The 23,546-nt window shown below is 58.7% G+C and overlaps 4 protein-coding genes across 5 annotated transcripts; 2 read left to right on the forward strand and 2 right to left on the reverse strand.

Annotated features, from left to right (window-relative positions):
• Positions 1-454: 454 nt before the first annotated feature.
• SEBOX (SEBOX homeobox) lies at positions 455-1,111 on the reverse strand. Its single transcript, XM_054287463.1, has 2 exons — positions 827-1,111; positions 455-703 (listed from the first exon to the last, which is right to left on the reverse strand). The coding sequence occupies exons 1-2, from the start codon at positions 1,109-1,111 to the stop codon at positions 455-457; spliced, it is 534 nt and encodes a 177-aa protein (XP_054143438.1).
• A 373-nt stretch (positions 1,112-1,484) lies between these two features.
• Positions 1,485-5,871, forward strand: KIF12 (kinesin family member 12). Its single transcript, XM_054287430.1, is given in 18 exon segments — positions 1,485-1,550; positions 1,552-1,682; positions 2,004-2,069; positions 2,197-2,275; positions 2,353-2,474; positions 2,627-2,702; positions 2,841-2,975; positions 3,102-3,288; positions 3,450-3,541; positions 3,761-3,896; positions 3,974-4,092; positions 4,190-4,294; positions 4,380-4,639; positions 4,811-4,994; positions 5,137-5,211; positions 5,288-5,397; positions 5,486-5,622; positions 5,807-5,871. Coding segments are annotated over 18 exon segments (2,145 nt in total).
• Positions 5,872-5,992: 121 nt separating this feature from the next.
• Positions 5,993-11,470, reverse strand: VTN (vitronectin). Of its 2 annotated transcripts, XM_054287267.1 has the most exons (10): positions 11,385-11,470; positions 11,208-11,305; positions 9,495-9,628; positions 8,780-8,899; positions 8,040-8,324; positions 7,794-7,933; positions 7,395-7,551; positions 7,154-7,303; positions 6,381-6,653; positions 5,993-6,214 (listed from the first exon to the last, which is right to left on the reverse strand). In XM_054287267.1, exons 3-10 carry the CDS (start codon positions 9,553-9,555, stop codon positions 6,096-6,098), a joined length of 1,305 nt encoding a protein of 434 aa, XP_054143242.1. In that variant the 5' UTR covers positions 9,556-9,628; positions 11,208-11,305; positions 11,385-11,470; the 3' UTR covers positions 5,993-6,095. The 2 variants fall into 2 exon arrangements, with proteins under 2 accessions (XP_054143242.1, XP_054143241.1); XM_054287266.1 differs by having other exon boundaries at positions 11,208-11,469.
• Positions 11,471-12,921: 1,451 nt separating this feature from the next.
• SARM1 (sterile alpha and TIR motif containing 1) lies at positions 12,922-23,237 on the forward strand. Its single transcript, XM_054287076.1, has 9 exons — positions 12,922-13,349; positions 15,781-16,399; positions 17,351-17,563; positions 17,688-17,779; positions 19,573-19,808; positions 20,520-20,613; positions 21,386-21,575; positions 21,668-21,789; positions 22,256-23,237. The coding sequence occupies exons 1-9, from the start codon at positions 12,922-12,924 to the stop codon at positions 22,383-22,385; spliced, it is 2,124 nt and encodes a 707-aa protein (XP_054143051.1). The 3' UTR covers positions 22,386-23,237.
• The last annotated feature ends 309 nt before the right edge of the window (positions 23,238-23,546 follow it).

A 23,546-nucleotide genomic window follows, 5' to 3' on the forward strand; every position in this document is an offset into this window, starting at 1 on the left:
GAGCAGAGCCAGCTCAGTGCACCCACAGCGGGGAGGGGACACCCACAGCAGGCCCTGGAGACCCGGACACCTGCCGGGTGGGCTCTCTGCCAGGGCCAGACACAGTGATTAATGCTCTGATGGCAGCTAAGCCCCCTTGGAAACACGGTTTAATATCTGATCCAGGGAGATCTGCCGGCACCTGCGAACGTGCCTGCGGATTAGGGGCGGCCGCGCCACAATCATCCCTGGACACGGCCTCAGATTAAGGTATTTTTTCCAAAAGATTAGTCAGTATTAGGGAGCTGATGGGGAGCTGTCCCTGCTGTGGCGGCACCGGCATTTAGGATATTGGATGACATCCTCGGAGCCTTTGGGACCGGCAGTAATTCCACACCCTAATGAAATCGTGGCGCTAATCCGGGGGGGTCGCGGTGCCAGGAGGGTCCCCAGGAGCCAGGGGTCCTTGCCACGGCTATGGCTCGCCCAGGTTGGTGATGGCCGCGCTGTAGATGAGGTCGGAGATGGAGCCCAGCGAGGTGGGGAGGCCCCGCGCGGGGCTGTGGGATCCCGGCGGCGGCAGGGCAGGGGCCGGGCACGGGATGCTGCCGTCGGGAGGTGCCGCGGGGGGACCCCGCTCCCCGGGCGGCGGCAGCGGCGGTAGCGGCGGCGGCTCCGGCTTGGCGCTACGGATCCTGCGGGCGCGGCGGTTCTGGAACCACACCTGGGACGGGCGAGGGGAGCTGTGAGACACCGACAGCGCCCCGACAGGGCGGCCCCGCGGAGGAGAGGGTGCCCCGGGGAGGAAGGAGGAAAGGATGGAGGGGAGGCTCCCGCCTGCTCTCACCTGGATCTTGGCCTCGGGCAGCTGGGTGAGCTCGGCCAGGCGCTCCCGGGTGGCGATGTCCGGGTAGGGCACGGCGGCGAAGGCGCGCTCCAGCTCCGACAGCTGCCCCCGGCTGAACGTGGTCCGCCGCCGCTTCCGCGGCCCCCCCGGACAGGGACAGGGACAGGGGCACGGCCCCGGGGCGCCGCCCCCGCCCGCTGCCCGCCCGCCGCCCGGCCCGCCCGCCCCGTCGGGGAAGCGGAGCAGCGGCTGGGGAGCGCGGGAGGTGCCCGGGGCCGCGCTCATCCTGCCCGGCTCCCCCGGGCCCGCCGCCGCCCCGGCTTTTATCCCCCCCCGGGTCCCCCCCGGCGGGCTGGGACCGCCCCGAGCGGGCGGTGCTGTCCCCCCCCCAGCCCTTCCCAAGGGCTCCCGGGGCCGATCCCAGCTCCGCGCCCCCGATGGCAGAGCCCCGACAGCCCCGACTGGCTCCCCAGCATCCCCGGGGACCGGTACCCACACCAGCTGCTCGCACAGCTCTCCCCGCGCCGCCGTCGCGGCACGGTGGGGCCCGTGAGGATCGCAGGGCTCGGAGACCCACCTGCCACCCGCCCCTTGCGCTGCCTCCCCCGCTCGCCCCCCGCCGTGCGACCGCCGCTCTCCCGCAGGGCTGGCACGGTCAATGTTTAACCGGAGCGGTGGTACCGGTTGTGCGGGGCAGCCGCGGCCGGCTGGAGGTGGTTCCCACAGGGACCGGCCGGGCGCTGCGGGCACCTCGAGCACCGGGTACTGGGGACCGCATGAAACCAGAGGGGGAGCGGGGCGGGGACCCCCAGCAGGACCCCCGGCCCAGAACGCTCCCACGGGGCCAGGACAGACCGTAAGTTGTGGGGGAGACGGAGGAGACAGAGGCGACAGAGGCCATCCCGTCCTGGAGCAGCAGGACTTGGGCAGTGGCTGATACAGGCAGCGGGGGTGGCATCCCAAAAGGGCTGGGGGGGGACAGGACCGTCCTTCTGCGGCGACATGGCGGGGACACCGAGCTCTGTCCCCGGCCAGGCCTCAGGGCAGAGTGGAGGTGGGAGGACGGTGCGAGCACGGCACGATCGGGAGTCCCTCTGCCTCAGCCCCCGGGGTGCCCGCGGGCAGAACCCCCCAGCTGGAGGGCACCCACCACCCTGCTGCCCTCTGTTCCCCAAAGGAGCCCTGGAGAGGAGCGGGGAGGGCCCGTGGAGGGCAGAGAGACGCGTCTGAGAGTGGTGCTAAGGTAAGGGGACAGGAAAGGGCTCAGGGACGCGGCAGGTACTTCCCTGCCTGGGGCGCGGTCACAGCAGGGCTCCGCAGGGTCCCTGTGCAGCGACACCTCTGTGTCCCCATCCACACCCTACCCTCAGGGTCCGGCCGCTGACCTGCACGGAGACGCGGCGAGGTGACCAGCACGTTGTGCACAGCCTCGGTGACGGCGCCGTGCACGTGAGTGCCACCTCCCCTGGGACTGTGGGTTTGGGAGGGCTGTGGCACCCCTGAGCCGCCGCTGTCCCCACGGCCAGGTGAGCGCGGCCAGGCACGATGCCACGTTCGGCTTCAGCGCCGTGTTCGACGCCGGCGCCTCGCAGGAGGCCGTGTTCGAGGGCAGCGGGATGAGGCAGCTGGTGGAGCTGGCCATGGACGGGTGAGTCCCGCAGAGCCCCCCGCGGACCCCAAACCCTGCAGCCAGCCCATTCCGGGCCTTTCCGGCGCGTTTGCACTGCCCGGGCTGTGTCGGGAGGTGGCATCGCTGTGCCACCGCCCGCGGCCGTGCCTGACGCTCAGCATCTCCCACAGATTCTCCTGCACCGTCTTTGCCTTCGGGCAGACCGGCTCGGGAAAGACCTACACCCTGATGGGACCCCTCGGCCAGGTAGAACGCTGACCATCTGACCCCATCCTGGCCGTGGGATGAGCTCTGATCCTGGGATGAGCTCTGCCCACCCGGTTATGGGCTGTGGGAGCAGGCGGGTGCCCGATGTGCCCGCTCACCACCCTGGCATCTCTGCAGAGCGACACCCAGCCGGCGTCCCCGGCCCTGCTGGGGCTGATGCAGAGATCCTTCACCTGCCTCCTGGAGCAGAGCCGGAGCCGTGCCTCTGACCTGGCTCTCAGCGCTTCCTACCTGGAGATCTACAACGAACAGGTAAGTTCCTGCCCAGCCGCCTCCTCCGGCCCTGCTGGCACCCTATGCCCGCTCTCCCGGTGCCTTACCCCTCTCCCGGTGTCTTCCCCTGTGCTCTCCCGGTGCCTTCCCCCTGCCACATCCCAGGTCCGGGACTTGCTGAGCCCGGGACCCCCGTGCGCTCTGCCCCTGCGCTGGAGCAAATCCCGCGGCTTCTACGTGGAGAACCAGCTCAGTGTGGAATTCGAGAGCCTGGAGGCCATCGTCAGCCTGCTCCTGCAAGGTGCTGAGCCACACACACGGGGCTGGACGTGTTCAGGGCCTGCTAGACCCGGTGTGGGGGATTCAGCCCCTCGCAGACTGTTCCGGAGCTGGTGGCGCTCTGATGGCAGCCAAGAGGAGCGGTCAAGGCAGCTCTGGTCGGGCAGGGGATGCAGCGCTGTGGGGTTGGGGCAGGGATGCGGGGTGCCATGCAATCAATTCCTCTCTCGGCAGGATCCCAGAGGCGCCGGACATCGGCACATGCCCTCAACAGGCACTCGAGCCGCAGCCACGCCCTGCTGACCATCCACGTCCGCAGCCGAGCCGTGAGCGCACATCCCGCTCCTGGGCAGGGCTGGGGGGCTCAGGGCGCAGCGCGGGGGTGCAAACAGCCCCACGGTGGGGGGGTCAGGCTCTCCTCAAGGATACCTGGGTGGGGCTGGAGTGAGCAGCCGGGAATTCTATCCAAGATCCAGGAGTCGGGACAGTGCTGTGGGGAAGGGATGATGGGGGTTAAAGCATCACCCCACAACGTGATTCCCCAGGCCAGCGCCTGCCCCAGCAAGCAGGGCACGCTGTGCTTCGTGGACCTGGCTGGCAGCGAGCGGGTGAAGGAGACTGGCTCCAGCGGGGAGCTCTCCGTGGAGGCCAACAGCATCAACCGCAGCCTCCTGGCGCTGGGTAAGGGCTGGGGAACCCGCCCTGGGAGCGCCCCCACCAGAGCCCTGTCACATCCTGTGTGGCTCATCCTCCGGCAGGACACTGCATCTCCCTGCTGGCCAAACCCCGAGGGAAGCGAACGCACATCCCCTACCGGGACAGCAAGCTCACCCGGCTGCTGGCTCGCTCCCTGGGCGGCTCGGGCATCACCCTGATGGTAAAACACGCAGGAGGCTGGGCAGGGGTCTCACCCCATGGAAAATGGTGGTGACCCTCTGGATGACAGCCCACCTGCATGTCTTCCTCGTTGGCAGGTCGCCTGCATCTCCCCGTCCTCACGCTGCCTCTCAGAGACCCTGAGCACTCTCCACTACGCCAGCCGTGCCCGCAGGGTCACCACCAGACCCCTGGCCAACAGGGTATTGCAGACAGAGACCCCCTCTGAGCTCCTCTCCCCACTGCTGGGACCCCCCTGAGCCCCCCTTTATCCACCCACCCTCCCAGGTGTCCCGGGAGAAGCTGCTGCAAACCTTGGAGCGAGAGATCCACGCCCTGCAGCTGGAAAACCTCTCCCTGCGCCAGCAGCTGAGCCTGCCCAGAGTGCCAGTGAGGGGCACGGAGGTGGCAGGGAACCCTGCAAAGGCATGGGCAGGCTCTGGGGACAGGCACGGCCCTGCAGGGCAGCTCCCACCAGAGGGAACCCCGGCCTGGCCCAGCCTCTACGGCCTCCTGCGGGACTTCGTGGTGGAGAACGAGCAGATGAGGTATGGGAGGCTTGTGTGGGACCCCTGGATAGGGGATCCAGGGGCTGCCAGGGCAGCCAGAGCCCCTGGCTGGGCAGCACCCTGCACCAACCAGCCTCTCTCAGTGACTCCATGAGGCAGGGCTCTCTGGAGGCTGCCAATGCCCTGCTGGCCTTCCTCACTGCTCCCCAGGCATCCCCATCTGTCCCCACACCTCAGCGGTGACATCCCAGCTGGCCCATCCCACAGAAGCACCCGCAGCTCCTGTGACAGCCAGCCCCTGCTCCGGAGTGCCCGCAGCCTGCACGTCCCCCAGAGGCTCCCGGCCAGGCAGCGGCGGCCCGAAACCACACCCAGCTCCGTGCCGCGGCTGCCGGTGAGAGGCAGGGAGGGCTCTGCAGCCTGCAACCACGGCAGGGACAGCAGGCACACACCACCCACCCGGGCACAACCACCCACACATGCACAACCACCCAGCCATGCACACACCACACATACGCTGCTGTCCTCTCTTGCAGAAGCTCCCTCCTGCCTCCAGCCACCCCAGCTGCCCACAGTGCTGCCCTGGGCCAGCTGATGCCACCATGTTCCAGGTACAGCCCCAGGGGTCCCTTTGGAAGGGTGGCACAGGGGTGGCACAACCACTTTGACGGCTCTGCTCACGCCCAGGTGCTGCCAGCGCCCGCTGTGCCACAGCCAGTGCCCCCTGAGGGAAGTGCTGGGCAGGAGGACACGGCTCTGCCTGGCCCACATCACCCCCAGCCGCATCAGAGGCAGCGGTGAGAGCCACTCCTTGGGCATCGGCTGCAGCTCAGGAGTTCCCTGGAGTTTTGGAGGTGATGGTTTATTCATGTGTCCTCATGGCAGGAGCCGTGGCAGGAGCAGGAGTTTGTCTCAGCAGCACCCACTGCAGCGAGAGCTGCCCGGCCCTGAGCGCGTCCCCAGCCCCGAGGGAAGGGTCATCCCTTCAGCACCACCATGGCCAGGGCTGCCAGAGCCCAGAGGTGAGCAGGGCAGTGCTAGGAGAGCAGCAGGGCCTTGGATGGGCACCCATCCCTGCTCAGCCTCTCACACGTGGGGCTGTGAGGGCCTTGGATGGGCACCCATCCCTGCTCAGCCTCTCACACGTGGGGCAGTGCACTGATCCTGGGGAGATGGAGACCTGACCCTGCTCCTCCCCGCTGGCAGCTGCTGGCACCGTCCCTCTCCTCCAGTGGGAAGAGGCACTGGCCTGGCTGGCAGAGCAGATCTGAGCTGCCACAGGCCCACCATGGATGGGGCCAGCATCAGGGATCTGCCACAGACTGGGGGGACAACCACAGCCTTCGGGGACACGGCACCTTGGACTGCAAGGACTGCACAAACCACGGCACAGACGGTTGGATGGATGGACGGACAGAGCTCTGCAGCCTGCATGGCCCTCGCAGTTTATTTCTGTCTAGCTGGGGCTGTGCTGCTGGTGGCTCCAGGGATCCCATCAGGTGCTCTCCTCCGTGGGCTGGGGGCAGTCCAGCCAGTACTGGGCGATGGAGCGGGGGTAGCGCGGCCGCACCAGGTCCACACGCTTGGTGCGCAGGTTCACACGGTAGTACTTGTCTGGGGAAGGGGACAGGGCAGTCAGGACTGTCCCCAGCTCTGGGGAGCTGCCAGCCCTCACTGCCAGCACCTTCCCATTGCATCCCAGAGCCATTGCAGAGAGAGAGGAGCCTACCCCAGCACCCCTGATCCCGCATCATTCTGGATCCTGCCGGACCAGACTCACCTCCCACAAAGAAGTAAACACTCTGCAGCATCTCACACGTGGAGCCCGACAGCCCATCGCTTTCAACACCTGATGAGTCGGGGTCGTTTTGCAGCCAGCTCCAGAATCCCAGGTTCAGTGAGCGGTGGTGGTTGTACCTCTTGCGCTGGCGGCGGGATTTCCTCCTGCGGGGCTGCTGGGAGGCCACGTAGATCCTGCCGGCCATGGCAGCGTCCAGGCGGCTGGGCACGCCCCGCCAGTCCCGGCTGATGTACCACGGCCCGTTTGTCCCGGCTGCAAAAGGAGCAGAGGCTGAGTGAGGGGGCAGCAGCGTGCCCGAGACCCACGGGAGTGCTCCAAGGGATCCCAGCCTGGATGGGATGTGTGACAGTGACACAGGCTGAGCCAGGAGTGGCCCCCCACCCCCTTGGCTTGGATCTGCTGAGCCCCCTTCTCCTCCTCTCTTTCATTCTCTCTGCTCAGGGCTGGGGTTTTGCTGTGGCATCTCCAGCTCCAGTGACAATAAACAGTCCCCAGCAGTGACGCCGTGGTGTGAGGCAGTGGTGATGGGTTTGGTCATGGGGGGCATAAGGGCTGTGAGGGTGGGATTTGGGATGCTGTGGGAGGTGCAGCTGTGGCCTGGGGGGTTCCTGTGCATGGCCTGGGCAGGAGGTGATGGCTCATCCTGCCCACCTTTGCTTCCAGGCATCACTCCATCATTCCCTGGCTGTCTGCATCCCTTGTGCCCTGTCAGTGCCCACTGTTGGGACCCACCAACCCTTCCCAGCCCTTACGCATCCTGCTGCCAAAGAGGATCTGGAAAACATCCTCCCAGCTGTCCCTGTTCATGAAGGCATAGTGCTTGAACACTGTGGAGGGCGAGGACTTCTCGCAGTCGGCCTGTGTGGGCTGCTGGGCGAAGTCGTAGGACCAGTAGTACTTGTCTAGGAGAGGATGAGCAGGGTGTTGGTGGGGGGACAAGCAGTGCAGGGGTGCCCAGCCTGTGCCCAGTGGTGCCAGGCTCTGCCCCCTTACCCTTGAAGAAGTAGACTCTCTCATTGCCGTGGTAGCTGTGGGCAGGCAGGGCGAACGCTGCGTCCACGTTGTCGGGGATGCCCTCAAAGCCCTCGGAGATGTCCCGGGGGTACCCAGAGTCCAGGGCTCCGTCATCAAAGCGCCAGTACTGGGTGCCCTGGAGGGTGGGAGACAGAGAGGGGTCACAGGTGCAACATCCCCCAGCCAGGAGGAGTGAGGGGATGATGGGGAGCCCCATCACGGGGCTGTGGTTGCTTGGGGTAGCAGAACAACCACAGGGATTTGGGGTTTCTGGCAACTACCGCATGCAGGGGTGTATGGGAGGTGCCAAAAGGGGATTTAGGGTGGGTTGGGGGTTGTGCTGGCCACCCTGGGAGTACCCCCAGCCCTGCAGCCCACCTTGAAGAGGTAAGTCTTGCCCTGGCAGTTGATGCGTGTGAAGGCTGCATCGATGGGGCCCTCGATGCCCCACACGTCACTGATGAGCTTGGGATAGCCAGGCCTCACACTGGTCTTGTCCAGCTCATAGAAGTACTTCCCTGGGGAGAGAGGAGAGGCAGGGGCAGCAGGAGGGACTGCAGACACCAGCACAGGGTGGCAGCATGGCAGCACGTCCCACGTGCCTGGGCAAGGTCCCCAAAGTACCTCGGAAAGCGTAAAGGGAACCGTTCTTCAGGTCGGTGAAGGCATCAAAAGGTTTCCCGCTGCACAGCTCCTCAGGCTCCTCAGACACACCTGGGGTGGTGTTGGGCACCTCTGGCAGTGTCTCCTCGGGGTTTGGCTGGCTCTCTGGCGTGGTCTCCACCGGCGCTGGGGCTGTGGGCAGCTCTGTGGGGTCAGCCACGGGCGCCTCCTCGGTGACAAAGTCCACAGTGAGGTTGTAGTCCAGGTAGTCGTCCTCGGGCAAGGCAAAGACGTCTCCTCGGGTCACTGCAGGAGGGAGCAGGATGATTCCTCTGGGGTTTGGGAGCAGGAGATGCTCCCTCCCAGGCAATAGGGATTTATAGAATCATGGAGTCATTAAGGTTGGAAAAGCCCTCTGAGATCATCAAGTCCAATTCAACCCAGCACTGCCAACCATGTCCCCAAGTGCCACAAGTACACGTTTTTTAGAACATTTCCACAGATGGTGATTCCACCTGGGCAGCCTACTCCAATGCCTGAATGCCCTTTCAGAGAAGACATTTTTCCTACTAACCAATCTATCCAATTAGCACAGATCCCTCACTCCAGATGGCAACGAGCCAGCTCCCAAACCCCCCTGTGCTGCAGCAAATCCTGGTGCTGACTTCAGCCCTCAGCCACAGGTGGGTGCAGAGCTGACCCAGCACAGACCCCACGTGTGGAGCACCCATTCCCCCTTGCCCTGGCCACGGGGACAGTACCTTTGGCTTTGCAGACGGTGGAGTAGTCACTGCAGCAGCTCTGGTAGTACACACAGAGGGTGTCACACTGGCACTTGTGCCCTGCATCGAAGCCTTCTTCACAGCGGCCCTCACAGGAGTCTGCAAAAGCCATCCATAGCTCAGGAGGGGTGATGTGGGGTGGGGCAGTGGGGCTCATGCCTCCCCTCTGGGGGAAAACAAACTTGGGGATGTCCTGGTTGGGGGTACCCCACTCCTTCATGGTCAAATCCATCACCAGGGGTGACAGCAGCTCCTTGCCCTGCTCCCATCAGGTCCTGAGGGGACGGGAGCCATGGACTGGGGTGTTCCCTGCTCCCACTCAGGTCCTGAAGGGATGGGAGCCATGGATTGGGGTGTTCCCTGCTCCCACTCAGGTCCTGAAGGGATGGGAGCCATGGATTGGGGTGTTCCCTGCTCCCATCAGGTCCTGCTGGAATGGGAGCCATGGAGTGGGCTGTGCCATGCTCCCAGTTCCATGCTGGCAGCCCAGCTGTGCCTGGGCAGGGATTTGCCACGCCACCATTGACACCCATGTGCTGCCCACTTGTTTCTCCCCATCCTGCAGGGTACAGCCAGCATGGCCATGGCCACCATCTGCTCCCTGCCCACCCTGCCCAGCCCCTCCACCAGCCCACAAACCTCTCTTTCTCCATCCCCAAAGCACCTGGCAAGGGTTTGGCTGGCTAAAGCTCACCTTCTGCAGCACGGGTGGTGGCCAGCAGGGCCAGCACGAGGGCAGGGAAGAGCAGCCTCATCCTGGGTGTCCCTCCTGTGTCTGTGCGAGCTGGAGCACGGCAGAGCCCCAGCAGCGTCCTGTGTTTGCTCAGCCTGCCCCGGAGGGGAAAGCAAACAGCCCAAGGTCGGCACGGGGGGAAAGGGGCAGAGATGATCTCCCACCCAGCTTCCCCCGCAGCCCACGCTGAGCTGGGGGTGGCTGCAGGGGCACAGGGGGTGTAAGCAGCTCCTCCCCAGCCTGGTGCAGGGTGGGCACTGCTCAGAGAGTGGGCAGGGACAGCAGAGAGTCAGGAACCACTTTTGAGGTCTTGCCACACTCATTTCACAACATACCTCATGGTCTAAGAGCAGCCAGCTGTTTCCCAGCCTGGTCTTGGCAAAGCCAAAACCCCAAATGAGATGGGATGGGGGAGCAATGCTCAGAAGACAAAGGGAAGAACCCCGTGCTTATACTTGCCCAAAATATCACCATTTTCATGGGATTTCAGCTTTCTCAATGTCAAGGATGGGAACAGACCTGAGCAGCCCCAAGGCAGGGTGGCTTAGGATGGGGCAGATGCCACCTCCATGCCTGGGGACCAGAGGCCAGAGGTGAGCGGCCGGGGCCAGGAGCCCTCAGCACTTTCACTGCAGAAGGCAAACAAAGGCCTGTGTATTTTGCTCCCGTCATCCCCTCTCCAACCAATCTCTCAGTTACTAATTAATGTCGACTCAGCTCTTTTGGCAGCTCCTGATAACTCTGGGGTGTTTATTTAATCGGGGCAAGGAGCAAACGCACACGAGGCTGCAGCAATCCTGTCTCTTCTGCCTCTGCTGGGACAGGAGCTCCAAGGGATCTGTCCCAGCCCCTGGTGCAGCTTTTAGGGGGAGAGAAACCCGAGCAGGCTGCCAATTCTCCAGGGTCTTTCCTCTGCCAACTCAGACACAGGCAGCTCCTGGCATCGTCTGCCCCTGGCATCTTGCTGGAAAGAGCTTTATTTGGTTTTGAGAGGCATTTCCACCTGGAAGCCCTGGGGAGCTGAGGGCAGCTACCAGACATTGGCTTTTGGGGCAGAACTTCTCCTGCAGCCCTCATCCCACTCCTTGTCCCCTGGCCTCAGCTGTGGCAGGGCTGGCATTGTCCCCAAGGGGTTCATCCCATCCCTGTTGAACAGGAGAGCAGCCCTGCCAGGGCTCAGGCTTGCAGGAGGCTCTGGGGGAGAAGGGCTGGGCACTGTCTGAGCTGCTTTGGCTGATCAGCTAAGACAAAGCTCCCTTCTGCTGCTCCGGGCTCCCAACCAGCAGCCACAGCCCCACAGAGGCTCAGCGAGCCCTTCCCTGCCAGGAGCAGGTCCCAGGAGAGGAGTTGGGTGGATAAAGGGGCCCCGGGGAGCTCCTGGGGAGCAGAGCCAGTGAGGAGAACTCGGGAAATGGGGCTGAAACCCCAGGGCAAGGCTGGGAACTGCTGCAGTTCCAGAGCTCAGGCTGCTGGGTCTGAAATCTCTCCCCAAAAAAAGCAAAGCAAAGCAAAACTAAAAGCAAAACAAAGCTCAGCTCTCTGGGCTAGCCAGGACAAGCCTGAGGGAATGGTTTGAATTCTGCTGCCCCCGGGCAGCAAACCCTCTGCTGCTCTACACTGCAACAGCCCTTATGGTTACCCCGATTAATAATAATTTATTAGGAAATTCCTTACTGGTTCTGTGCCGAGCTGCTCCCGCAGTTTTGCCCTGCTCAGGGTGCCTTGTTCGCCGTCCTTCCTTGCGGGGTGATGTCCCTTCCCTCTGTCTGTCCCTTCGAAGTGGATTCAGAGAGGATTAGGAGCGACTCTGTCACATCCAAACATCAACTCGAATTTAAGTCTCAGGCTGACCTGGCAACAACCTGGTGTTGGAGTCAAGGATTTAAGCTGCTCCTCCCAGCACACCCGAGAAATGCCCAAAGCGTTTAAGCATTTCTGCCCTGAGCACGTCTGGCCTGGAAAAAAGAAAACAAAAGAGGCCCAGGCTGCCTCTGCTCTTTCTTTTATCATGCAAATCCCGAGCCCACCCAGAAGAGCTGCTCTGAATTTCCACCGAGCAATGGGGATTTACTTCCTGCTGGTACCAAGGGGCTTCGGAGCGCCGTGCCAGGGTGGTCACAGCCTCACCGTGACCACCACGGTGCCTGGTGGCCTTTGCCTGCCCCCTGTGTGCCCTCGCTGCTCACAGAGGGTCCTGAAGGGGTGTCCTGAAAAACCAGAGTGGGGGTCCCTGCCTGCCATGGGGGTGACACCGCAGCAGCAGCTCGGGAACAAAGGGGATGTGGGACAGCAGGATGAGCCCCAGCTCGGGCTGGGCAGGGAGGGCTGTGGAATAGAACGGTTTGGGTTGAAAATGGAAAATTGTCTACTTCCAAATCCTGTCACGTTCCACTGCCCCAGGTTGCTCCAAGCCCCGTTAACCCGGCCTTGGACACTTTCAGGGTTGGGACATCCACAGCTTCCCTGAACAAGCACTTCACAAGTGAAAATTTGCTCCTAATATCTAATCTAAATCTCTCATCTTTTATTTTAAAACCGCTCCCCCTTGTCCTATCGGTATCTATTAATGTAAAAAGTCACTTCCCCTTTTATTAATGAACCCTATTTAAGCACTGAAAGGCCACAATCACAGAAACATAAAATTTAGGATGGAAAAGCCCTCTAAGCCCGACTCCAGCCGTTATCCCGGCACTGCCAAGCCCAGCACGGAGCCACGTCCCCAAGTGCCACATCCCCGATTCTGTTAAATCCTTCGGGGGCTGGTGGCCGGAGGGCTCTGGGTTGGGACGTCCACAGCTTCCCTGAACAAGCACTTCACAAGTGAAAATCTTCTCCCAGAATCTAATGTAAATCTCTCATCTTCTATTTTAAAACCGCTCCCCCTTGTCCTATCGGTATCTATTCATGTAAAAAGTCACTTCCCCTTTTACTAATGAGCTCTATTTAAGCACTGAGAGACCACTATACAGAAACATAAAATGTAGGATGGAAAAGCCGTCTAATTTAGGATGGAAAAGCGACTCCAGCCGTTATCCCCGCACTGCCGAGCCCAGCACCGAGCCACGTCCCCAAGTGCCACATCCCCGATTCTGTTAAATCCTTCTGGGGCTCTTGGGGGGTTCAGCATCGGGAGGAGGGGGCTGCAGCCGCCAGCACCGAGCCCCTCCTCGGAGAGAGGCGGCGCCTGTTCCCGGTGACATCAGCCCCGGGGACCGGGATGCTGAGCCCGGCTCGGGGAAGGCGGATCCCGCCCCGCTGCCATCTCCGCATCCCGGCCGGGCAGCGGGGGCAGCGGGGGCGGCGGGGCCGCGCATCCCCGCTCCGGTGCCCCGCTCCGGTGTCCCGGCAGCAGCGGGGGCTGCCGGCGCCGGGCATGCCGCGGTAGCCGATGCTGGCCCTGCTGCTGTCGCTGCACACGCTGGGCCGGTCGCTGGCCATGGCGAGCGCGGAGCTGCTGGCGGTGCCCGGGGCTGCGGGCCGGGCCGGCGGCGGAGGCGGCGGGGTCTCGCCCGGGGTGGGCACGGAGGCGCGGGAGGCGCTGGAGCGGGTCCTGCCCGTGCTCCGCAGGGCCCTCGGCCACGCCGTGAGGGCGGACACGGCCCCGGCGCTGCGGGCCGCGCTCTCCGAGGTGTTCCGGCTGGTGGAGGAGGCCTGGGGGATGCCCGCCGTGGGCAGGGACGTGGCCAAGGTGCTGTGCGATGTGATCCGCCTCGAGGGCGGCCTGGACCTGCTGCTCAGCCTGCTCTACACCGCCGAGCTGGAGACCAAGTGCCAGGCGGGGAAACTGCTGGAGCAGATCCTGGTGGCGGAGAACAGGTGAGTGTGCAAGGAGCCCCTCGGCCTCGCCCTGCTGGGCACAGCCCCAGAACGGGCTGGGTTCAAAGGGACCCCCTCATCTCAACCCCCTGCCATGGGCAGGGACACCTTGCACAGACCAGGTTCCTTCAAATCCATCCACCCTGGCCTTGACCTACCTTCACCCATCCCCACACCCCCAGATTTCCCTGATATGGGTGCTCCCAGTTGCACAAACCCCCTTGGATCCCCACCACATCCCCCCACAGGCTGTGCACAGGGTCCCTGACTCGTGTCCAGGCAATGACCATGGGCTGCTCCCTGTCCCCACAGCTGGAGGGAGGAGGACCAGCCCCAGCCCAGGGGTGCTGTTCAGGAGTGGGGGACCCTCCTGAGCCCCCTCAGCCTCAGGTTGAGCTGAGTCAGTTTGGCTGGCTCACAGCATCTGACCCAAAGGACAAGGTGTGACTCTCCTTTAGCCGTAACTGCAGCACAAGGAGGACAAAGCCACTCCCCAGAGCCTCCCTGCTGCTGACCAGGGCTGGGATGAAGCCATAAGGAGGGGCCAGCAGCCCTCAGGACCACGTTCAGGTGTGTGTGCTGCTGCCCAGGACAGGTGAGAGGTGCTGGGATGTCTCTGTCAGAGCATGGGCACGGTGTGTGTGTGTGTACAAAGGTGCATGTGCACACCTGACACATCCCAATCACAGCACCCACACACAGCTCACCCTTCCAGCACCCCAAATGCACTCTGACAGCTCTGCTCTCCCTCAGAGCACCCCAACCCAGCCCAGCCAGGGCTCTGGAAAGGATGTGGAGGGAGCCTGGCCAAAGGTTGCTCTGGTTTCCTGGGGGATGTCTCTTGCTGCAAGGCTGTGGACTCACAGCCTGGGCCTAACTTCATGCTCTGGCAAGCAAAAATAAGCAGCAGCTAAATCAGGAAAGTCCATTAGGGTGGAATTTAATCCCAGTAAGCATCACTGGCATGGTCTGCATTCAGCACTCAGCTTCTTAGCAAGAGAAAGCATTTGCTGGAGTTGTTGTTTCTGCTCCAGGAGCAGTTCATGCTCTTGGAGCAGCCATGGCATTCCAGCCCCTCGCTTCCCACAGCTCCTGGGCCATGGCAGGGAGGTGTGGGGCTCCTCTTTGGGTCCAACCTCTCTCTTGCAGAACTCTCCCAGCCCATGCTCAGCAGCAGAGGTGTTGAGCTGGGAGCTGGACAGGTCCTGGCTGCATCTGCAGCTGCAGGGAGTCAGGGACCTGTGTTTGTCATCCAGCTCCATGGCTGAGTCCGGGCTCGCAGCCAGACCCAGGCTGAGGGTTTATTTTATTTTTTTTTTCCCCCAGGGCTGTCCACAACATTTCCTGTCAAACCCACCCCAAGGTCAGTGAGAGCCCTGTGGGTCACAGGCTTCCCAGAAATGCTCGTCCTGCCTGCCAGCACAGAGGCTGGAGTGCCATCACCCCACTGTGAGCGTGGCACTGCCCTCCTGAGCAGCAGGGCGTGGGGCACCAGGGCCAGTGCTGCCTCCCTAACAGAGCAGCTCCAGCACAGAGCCACCAAATGGCCACTGCTGAGGCAGGAATGGAGCTGCCACTCACCCCAGGACACTCATGGGAGCACAGCCAAGAGCTCATCTCAGGGGGTGGGCAGGCCCTGGCACAGGGTGCCCAGAGAAGCTGTGGCGGCTCCATATCTGGAAGTGTCCAAGGCCAGGCTGGACAGGGCTTGGAGCAACCTGGGCTGGTGGAAGGTGTTCCTGCGTATGGCAGGGGCTTGGACCTGGATGAGTTTTCCAATCCTTTCCAACCCAAATCATTCTATGACCCTCATTTTCCCCTTCCTCACTGCATTTTCAAGTCACATCCCCATTCAGGCATCACAGGCCTCCCAAGACCAGCCATGGCCAAGCAGCAGCTGATGGCCCTTGGTCAGCTACCCCAGGCTCTTGCTGTTCTCTTCCAGAAGAGTGCAGGGTGAGGAAATAAAGAGCTTTCCTCAGCTGCCATCCCAGGACAGACAGACCCCAGTGTCCCACTTGTGAACAGGGCTGCTTGGCTGCTCATCCAGGTATGGAAGCCCTGTCCTGTCAGCAGCGCTTAGGGGACAAACAAGTTCCACTCCCAAACACAAAACAGGTCCACACCACAGCAACGCTGGCCCAGCAGATCCATTTCCAGCCTGGCATTAACCCATCCTGCCTGTTAATTGTTATGAAGATCCTACCTTGAGCATGAGAGCATCCAGTGAGGGTAGGTGGGATGTGCACCCCATCACAAATTCTTCCATCAGACCCACACAGGTTCCTACAATGCACCTTGCTGCATTGCATATCTGGCAATGGGATAAATGCCTGTCCTGGGATAAATGTCACCAAGGCATGGGCCACACCAGTCACTGCCATCACTCCCTGCACATCCACCTGCCCTTCTTCCCATCTCCTCCCCACAGGGACCGCATTGCTCGCATCGGTCTGGGCGTGATCCTGAACTTAGCCAAGGAGAGGGACATCCCCCAGCTGGCCCAGAGCCTCTCTGGCATCCTGGAGCACATGTTCAAGCACACGGAGGAGACCTGCTTCCAGCTCATCTCCGACGGAGGCCTGGACACCATCCTGTACTGGTGCCGCTGGACGGACCCCGCCGTGCTGCGCCACTGCGCCATGGCCTTGGCCAACTGTGCCATGTACGGGGGCCAGGCCAACCAGCGCCTCATGATCGAGAAGAAGGCAGCAGAGTGGCTCTTCCCCCTGGCCTTCTCCAAAGACGACGAGCTGATCCGGCTGCACGCCTGCCTGGCCATCACGGTGCTGGCCACCAACAAGGAGATCGAGAAGGAGGTGGAGCGCTCGGGGACGCTGGCGCTGGTGGAGCCCTTCATCGCCTCGCTGGACCCCGAGCAGTTCGCCTGCCGGATGCTGGGCAGCAGTGACAACACCCAGGGGAGGACAGCGCAGGACCTGCAGCGCCTGGTGCCGCTGCTGGACAGCTCCAGGCTGGAGGCTCAGTGCATCGCCGCCTTCTACCTGTGCACCGAGGCTGCCATCAAAGCCAGGCAGAAGAAAACACAGGTAAAGGGTAGGTTGGCCTGGAGGAGGGTGATGACAAAGGGAGGGGGTGGCACAGCTGCATTTTGGTGTCTTTTGGTCCTTACCCAGACCAGCACAGCTTGTTGGGAAGTGTGGCAGTCATATTTTCTGGGAAAAATCCCTTCGCCCAGGATTCTTTTCATGGGAAGCTAAGAAGCCTCAGAGAAAAAGGAAAACAATATTTATCTCATTTGCTTCTCCTGTGTTGTGCTGCTTTGGAATGTGGTTGGAGATTATTTATCCAACAGTTGATTGTTTCATTGGTTTCATGTGAATTGTTTTCACTCATTGGCCAATCAGGGCCAAGGCTCTGGAAAAAGTAATGAGCCTTCATTAGTATCTTTTAGCCTTCTGTAAGTATCTTTTCTGTATTCTTTAGTATAGTTTTAATTTAGTATTCTTTAATATAATATAGTATCATAAAATAATAAATTAGCCTTCGAAGAACATGGAGTCAGATTTATCACTCCTTCCTTCGTCTGGAACAACAGGGAAGAGGATGAGGGGAGGCAAAGTGGCGTGTCGCAGACATCTTTCATGAAAAATCCTTTCCTTAGGATTTTTCCTCCTGAGAAGCTGAGAGGCCTCAGGAACAAAATGTAAACAATGGTTATCTGCTGCTGTGGAATGCAACAGGTGCATCTGTGATTGGCCCATGTTGGATGTTTCTAATTAATGGCCAATCACAGTCAGCTGGCTTGGACAGAGAGTCCGAGCCACAAGCCTTTGTTGTCATTCCTTCTTATTCTATTCTTAGCTAGCCTTCTGATTAAATCCTTTCTTCTATTCTTTTAGTATAGTTTTAATATAATATATATCATAAAATAATAAATCAAGCCTTCTGAAACATGGAGTCAGATCCTTGTCTCTTCCCTCAACTTGAGACCCCTGTGAACACCGTCACAGTGACGTCTCCTCCCTTTGTGTCCCCAGATTTTCAGTGAGATTGGGGCCACGCAGAGCCTGAAGAGGATTGTGTGCTACTCCACCAGCAGCACCACCTCCTCCCTGGCCAAAAGGGTTCTGCGCCTGATAGGGGAGGAGGTTCCTCGGCGCATCCTTCCCACGGTTCCCAACTGGAAATCCTGCGAGGTGCAGACGTGGCTGCAGCAGATTGGATTCAATAAATACTGCCAGAGATTCCTGGTAGGGCTCTGTGCTGGGGGAGGGACGCATGGGGAGGGACATCTCTGCCCCATCTCGCAGCAGAGGTGCAAGCGTCTCACCCAGCTTTTCCTGGGACCTCTCCAGCCTGGATTTCTCTTGGCAGGATCACCAGGTGGATGGGGACATTCTCTTGAGGCTGACAGAGGAGGAGCTGCAGAAGGATTTGGGGATGGACTCCAGCATCACTCGGAAAAGGTAGGGCCACCACCAGGGCACACTGGACTGCCTCAGGGCCACCACCCCGTGGCAGAGCAGGGACAAGGTCTCTGCCTTTCCCTCCTTGCAAAAACAGGAACGGAGATCCTCCAATTGCAAAACCTGGACTGCCAGGGCTTTTCCAGTCATGGAGAGATTTCTGTAATGGCACCACTGCATGGCAGAGGTGTGGGTGGGGGAAAGACCGCCTATGGCACAGGGCAGGTGGGATCCTGCAAGTTACCCAGAAAGATGGGAACTGACCCTTAGCTGAGCTGCTCACACCCCGTTGTCCTGAGGACCAGCACTCCCATGCAGCTGTTCCTCTGTTTCCTGTTCCTCATCCTTCACCCCAGTGTGGAGCTGCTCTCCCTCCTGAACAGGTAAAATGTTGGAATCCAAAATGCAGGGAACTCTCAGAACTTTGGGCCTGTAAGCCACAGCTTAGAATTAAACACAGGATTTGATTTGAGACCTTGGAATGAGCTTCCAAACTTAAATGCTAGAACTAAGAATGTGGATTTATAGTTTAAAGTAGAGACATGTTAAGTTAAGAAGAGGAAAGTTTAGAGTTTCAGAGTTTAAGATATAGAAAAAATAAAAGTAGTTACAAAGGTAAAAAAGAAGTTTAGAGTGCAGTACTGTAGGTTTGTGTGTTATAACATAGTTGGTTAAGAAAACTTATATTGTTGCATGAGTCCATAAGACAAAATAGATTAAGTTAAGGATAAAGGATTAAGTTAAAAGCATAAATATCCTTATTAGCAGTGTTTTATTGGTCAATAAATCCTTAAAAATTCTTGCAACTGCAAGTCTTGTGACCTTCTGAACTGTGCGGTGAGATGTGAGGTGAGCTCACCCTTCCTGCCTATGCAGAAGATAAGAAAAATAAACCACATCCCCTAAAACAACTCAGAGGTCCTGTGTCTAACTCATTCTAAATTCCTTAAAAAATCCTATAGTGGTACCACGTGTCTCTAAGTGCTGCCCTGTGACGGTGTTTGCAGGGGTCTTAGGATGAGGGAAGAGATGAGAATGTTGACTCCATTATTCAGAAGGCTTGATTTATTGTTTTATGATACATATTATATTAAAACTATACTAAAAGAATAGAAGAAAAGGTTTCATCAGAAGGCTAGCTAAGAATGGAAAAAGAATGACAAGAAAGGCTTGTGACTGACTGAGACAATCCGGACAGCTGGACTGTTGTCACAGACATGTTTTATGAAAAATCCTTTCCTTAGGATTTTTCCTCCTGAGAAGCTGAGAGGCCTCAGGAACAAAGTGTAAACAATGGTTATCTGCTGCTGTGGAATGCAACAGGTGCATCTGTGATTGGTCTCGTGCTTGTTTGTAATTAATGGCCAATCACAGCACAGCTGGCTCGGACAGAGAGTCCGAGCCACAAGCTTTTTTACCATTCTTTCTATTCTATTCTTAGCTTATTTAGCCTTCTGATGAAACCTTTTCTTCTATTCTTTTAGTATCGTTTTAATGTAATATATATCATAAAATAATAAATCAAGCCTTCTGAAACATGGAGTCAACGTTCTCGTCTCTTCCCTCATCCAAAAACCCCCGTGAACACCATCACAGACTTTGATTGGCCATTAATTAGAAACAACCACATGAGACCAATCACAGATGCACCTGTTGGTTTCCCCAGCAGCAGATAACCATTGTTTACATTTTGTTCCTGAGCCCTCTCGGCTTCTCAGGACAAAAAAATCCTAAGGAAAGGATTTTTCAGAAAATATCATGGCTACGCTGCTCCTCTTGTCCCCCCCAACCAGGTTTTTCCGGGAGCTGACGGAGCTCAAGACCTTCGCCAACTACTCCACCTGCGACCGCAGCAACCTGGCCGACTGGCTGGGGGGCATCGAGCCCAAGTTCCGGCAGTACACCTACAACCTGCTCACCTGCGGCATCGACCGCAACTTCCTGCACCGCGTGACGGAGCAGCAGCTGCAGGAGGACTGCCACATCCACACCGGCTTCCACCGCGTCCGCATCCTCACCGCGGCCAGGGGTGCGCCCGCCCGCCAGGGAACGGGTGCAGGGGTGTTTGGGATGGGCTGCTGTTGGAGTTGCGTTGTGATTTTAGGATTTGCTTCAGAAATTTGGTTGTTCTTGTGATGATTCTCTGCTAGGTGTGTCAGTCACTTCTTTCTCTCTTTGTCTTGCTCCTTGGTGAGTATTGTCTGCCAAACTTGGCGTTCTGGAAGGGTGTTGAGTTATTGGGCAGATTTAAAAGATGCCTCTTGCCCCTGGGGGGACATTTGGCCATTCAGGTGTCCTTTGTCCCTTGAGACCTCCACTCCTGTACCTGGTTGGTGGCTCCCTGCCCCTTCCCTGCCTCCCTCCCCAGCAACCATGTGGTTCGGGTTGTTCTGTTGGAGCTGCTGCTGGATTCAGAGGCCTGTGGACCAGAATAAAGCTCTGGATCCAAGCCCTCCATCAGAACTGACTCCTTTCCTTCACCATCACCTTAAAGCTTCTCCACCAGAGGGAAACCTGAGGGTAGAGGGAATCCTTTGAATCTGCCAATCACCTACTGCCCTTCTGGAATTCCAGGATGACAGACAGTGCTGGGAGGGGTCAGGGAGGGGAAAGGAGAGGCGACTGACACACCTGGGAGGGAATCTTCAGAGGAGGGACCAGATTTCTAAGGTAAACCCTGAAATCCCAACTCAACAAGCTGCTGGTTTGTAACTCCTGGTGGTTGTTTTGTGCTGTCCAGAGACGCTGCACTCGCCCATCACGCTGCAAACCGCGACCAACGGGACCGACGTGTTCATCAGCTACCGCAGGAGCACCGGCTCGCAGCTGGCCAGGTGAGCCCTGAGGGAAGGGAAGGTGGGTGGTCAGCTGTGGGAAAAGCGGGGAATGGGGAGGAGGGAGAGGCTGCCAAAAGCTGCAGAGGAAATGGGGACGGCACATGCACAGTGGACAGGCCAATTCCCAGTCCTGTCACCGCCGCTTTGTGGCCACAGCTCTCTTCACAGAGAGCAGCAGGAACAACCTCCCCAGGATTTCTCTTAGGAAAGTCTGCAAGAAAGCTCAGACAAAGAAGAAAATTCTTGTCTCTACTCGCTGCTCCTGTTGTTTAGCACATGTGGAATGTGTTATGGAGATTGTTTACCAAAAGGGATTTGTTAATTAGACTCTGGTGATGGTTGTTTTGATTGATTGATTGATTGATTGATTGACCAACTAGGTCAAAGTTGTGTCATGACTGTAAGGGGTCATGGGTTTTTCTTTAGTATTTTATAGTATTAGTATATATTATAGTACATAGTATAATATAGTATAACTTAATAAAGCAATTCTTCAGCCTTCTGAAACCACTGGAGTCAATGCACATTATTCCCTGGCCTTGCTACAATACCACTTTGGCACTGAGTGGCCTTTTCCTCATGCTCCTATGGCTGTAGGGGATCACAGCAGGGTATCAATGTCAGCTCCTTGTGCTCTCTGCACGTGCCCAGACATCTGGGATGGAGCTGGCACCTCATTCCCTGCTCCTCTGTCTCACTGTGTGTCAGCCAACGTGGTGAGACAGCAAATGAAACCTCTCCTCATGGTGCTGTCCCCTCTTGCCACCAGCCTGCTGAAGGTCCACCTGCAGCTCCACGGCTTCAGCGTGTTCATTGATGTGGAGAAGCTGGAGGCAGGGAAGTTTGAAGATAAGCTGATCCAGAGTGTCCTGAGTGCCCGGAATTTTGTGCTGGTGCTCTCACCAAACGCGCTGGATAAATGCATGGAGGACCCCGAGTGCAAGGACTGGGTACACAAGGTAAGAGATGCCACCAGGTGGGACCTCTGGTGGGAGGGAGTTGGTGAGGGGCTGATACAGGCCATGAGCACCTGCGCATTCTGTTCCTGCAGGAGATTGTGACAGCCCTGAACTCTGGGAAGAACATTGTACCTGTTACAGATCACTTTGAGTGGCCAGACCCAGAAACTCTCCCCAAGGACATGAGGGCTGTCCTGAAATTCAATGGTATCATGTAAGTAAAAGCCACCTGTGCCATGGGGCTCATTGACACCTGGGGAGAACAGCTTGCATAAGGAGCAGCAAAGAGCCCAAGGACATGGGGACAAACAGATGAGAGTGGCAGAACAGGTCAAAGGCACACTGAGTCACTCCAGGTGCTCCAGAGCTGGCAGGGAGCAAAGGTTCCCACCACATCCCTGCTGCTGCTGCTGTGCTGGGGCTCCTCTGGGTGACACAGGGGACACTGCTGGGAGGACACACATCCTCACTGATGCTGGCAGGTTTTACAGCTCACCTGGGTTACTTTCCTCCCCTGCTTTCCCTTTGTGCAACCTGGCAGCACCCGTGGGGAGAAGGGAGCTCCTGGAGAGCTGGGGTGGAGGAAAGGGGCCTCTTGCTGGCCCAAATAAACTGAGCTACCTTGTGGCACCCCACACACAGCAGAAAAAGTAAACATCACATTTTTCCCCTCCATTCAGGTGGTCCCACGAGTACCAGGAGGCCACGATTGACAAAATCATCCGCTTCCTCCAGGGCCGCTCCTCGCGGGACTCCTCGGCCGGCTCGGAGAACGGGCTGGACTGCCTGCACTCCCTGGGGCAGAGCTAGAACCAGCACAGCAGCCTCACAGACTCACAGGCGACCCCTTTTTTTGTGTGGGGGTCCAAATTTATCCCTTCTGACTTTTTTCCCATCTTTGAGAGAAATCCTGTGGCTCTTACTCCCTCTCAATACAAGCCCACGGCCCCAGCGCTCACTCCCCCAGCACCTGGGGAGCCAAGCAAAGCTGGACTCTGGGATGGATTGTGTGTCTTCCACGTCCTCCTGTGGGGTGTGAGGGTGACTGGCACCATCCAGACCCCCACAGGCAGCTGCAGCTTCCCCCAGAAACACATCCAAAGAGGGAGAATCTTTGGAGGACTGAAAATTGGAGAAGTGTTGAGAATCCGTTGTAAGAGGACACAAGGGAGAGAAGAGCAATTGAGAGGAAGGTGAGGCTCTGCCGTGTGCCCCAGGAGTATCCTTGTGGTCAGAAACTGAGAGCAGGAAAGGGCAAATAAAAATTAAGCCCTAACAAAATCTTTGTGTTTGGGAAAGATAACCCACAGGGGCCTCCTGAAGTGCTTTATCTTTCCCAGCAATGTCCCTTTATCACAAGAGCTCCTTCCCTCCTCAAAGGACTTCCACCTCCCAGTGCTGCAAAACCACTTTGTGCTCTTACCTCTGGCAGTGGGAATTTGGGGTTAGACCACGTGAAGCTTCTGCAGGATCCCTGCAAAAAGTGCTTTTAAAATACCCTCCTTCCCCCCATCTGAAGTCTCAGCTTCACCATTTTATCAGGTCTGTATTTCCAGGGCACTGGAGGCTGGATTGTGACCCTGGAAAACTCGAAATCCATGCAGGGAAGATGCTAATTGCTGTACTTGTGGAGTTATTCCACACTGTGGCTGTATTTTATCCTGCTCCACAGCTGTGTTTTATCCTGCTCCTGTGGTCTGTGCCTTCAGCAGGAGCTGGTGAATCTCTCTGCTGACCCCCATACCCCCACAGCCCTGCCTGAGCTCCCTGGGGCTGTCCCTGCTCGCTGCTGGGTGCAATTCCAAGCAGCACTTGCTTCTTCCTATCAACCTCTTCTCAACACCCACCTGGGCTTTTTGCAGCTCCTCACCTTAAAATATCCAGGAAAAGTGGAGTTTTTTCAAAGGGCTGGCCAAGGATGCTCCAGGACCATCAGTGTCTGGTGAGGAACCATGGGCATCCTGACACAAA

The sequence above is a fragment of the Melozone crissalis genome, unplaced genomic scaffold (genome assembly GCF_028551555.1).
Source record: "Melozone crissalis strain CALT ecotype California unplaced genomic scaffold, PUWL_Pcris_2 ptg000057l_1, whole genome shotgun sequence".
Lineage (NCBI taxonomy): Eukaryota > Metazoa > Chordata > Aves > Passeriformes > Passerellidae > Melozone > Melozone crissalis.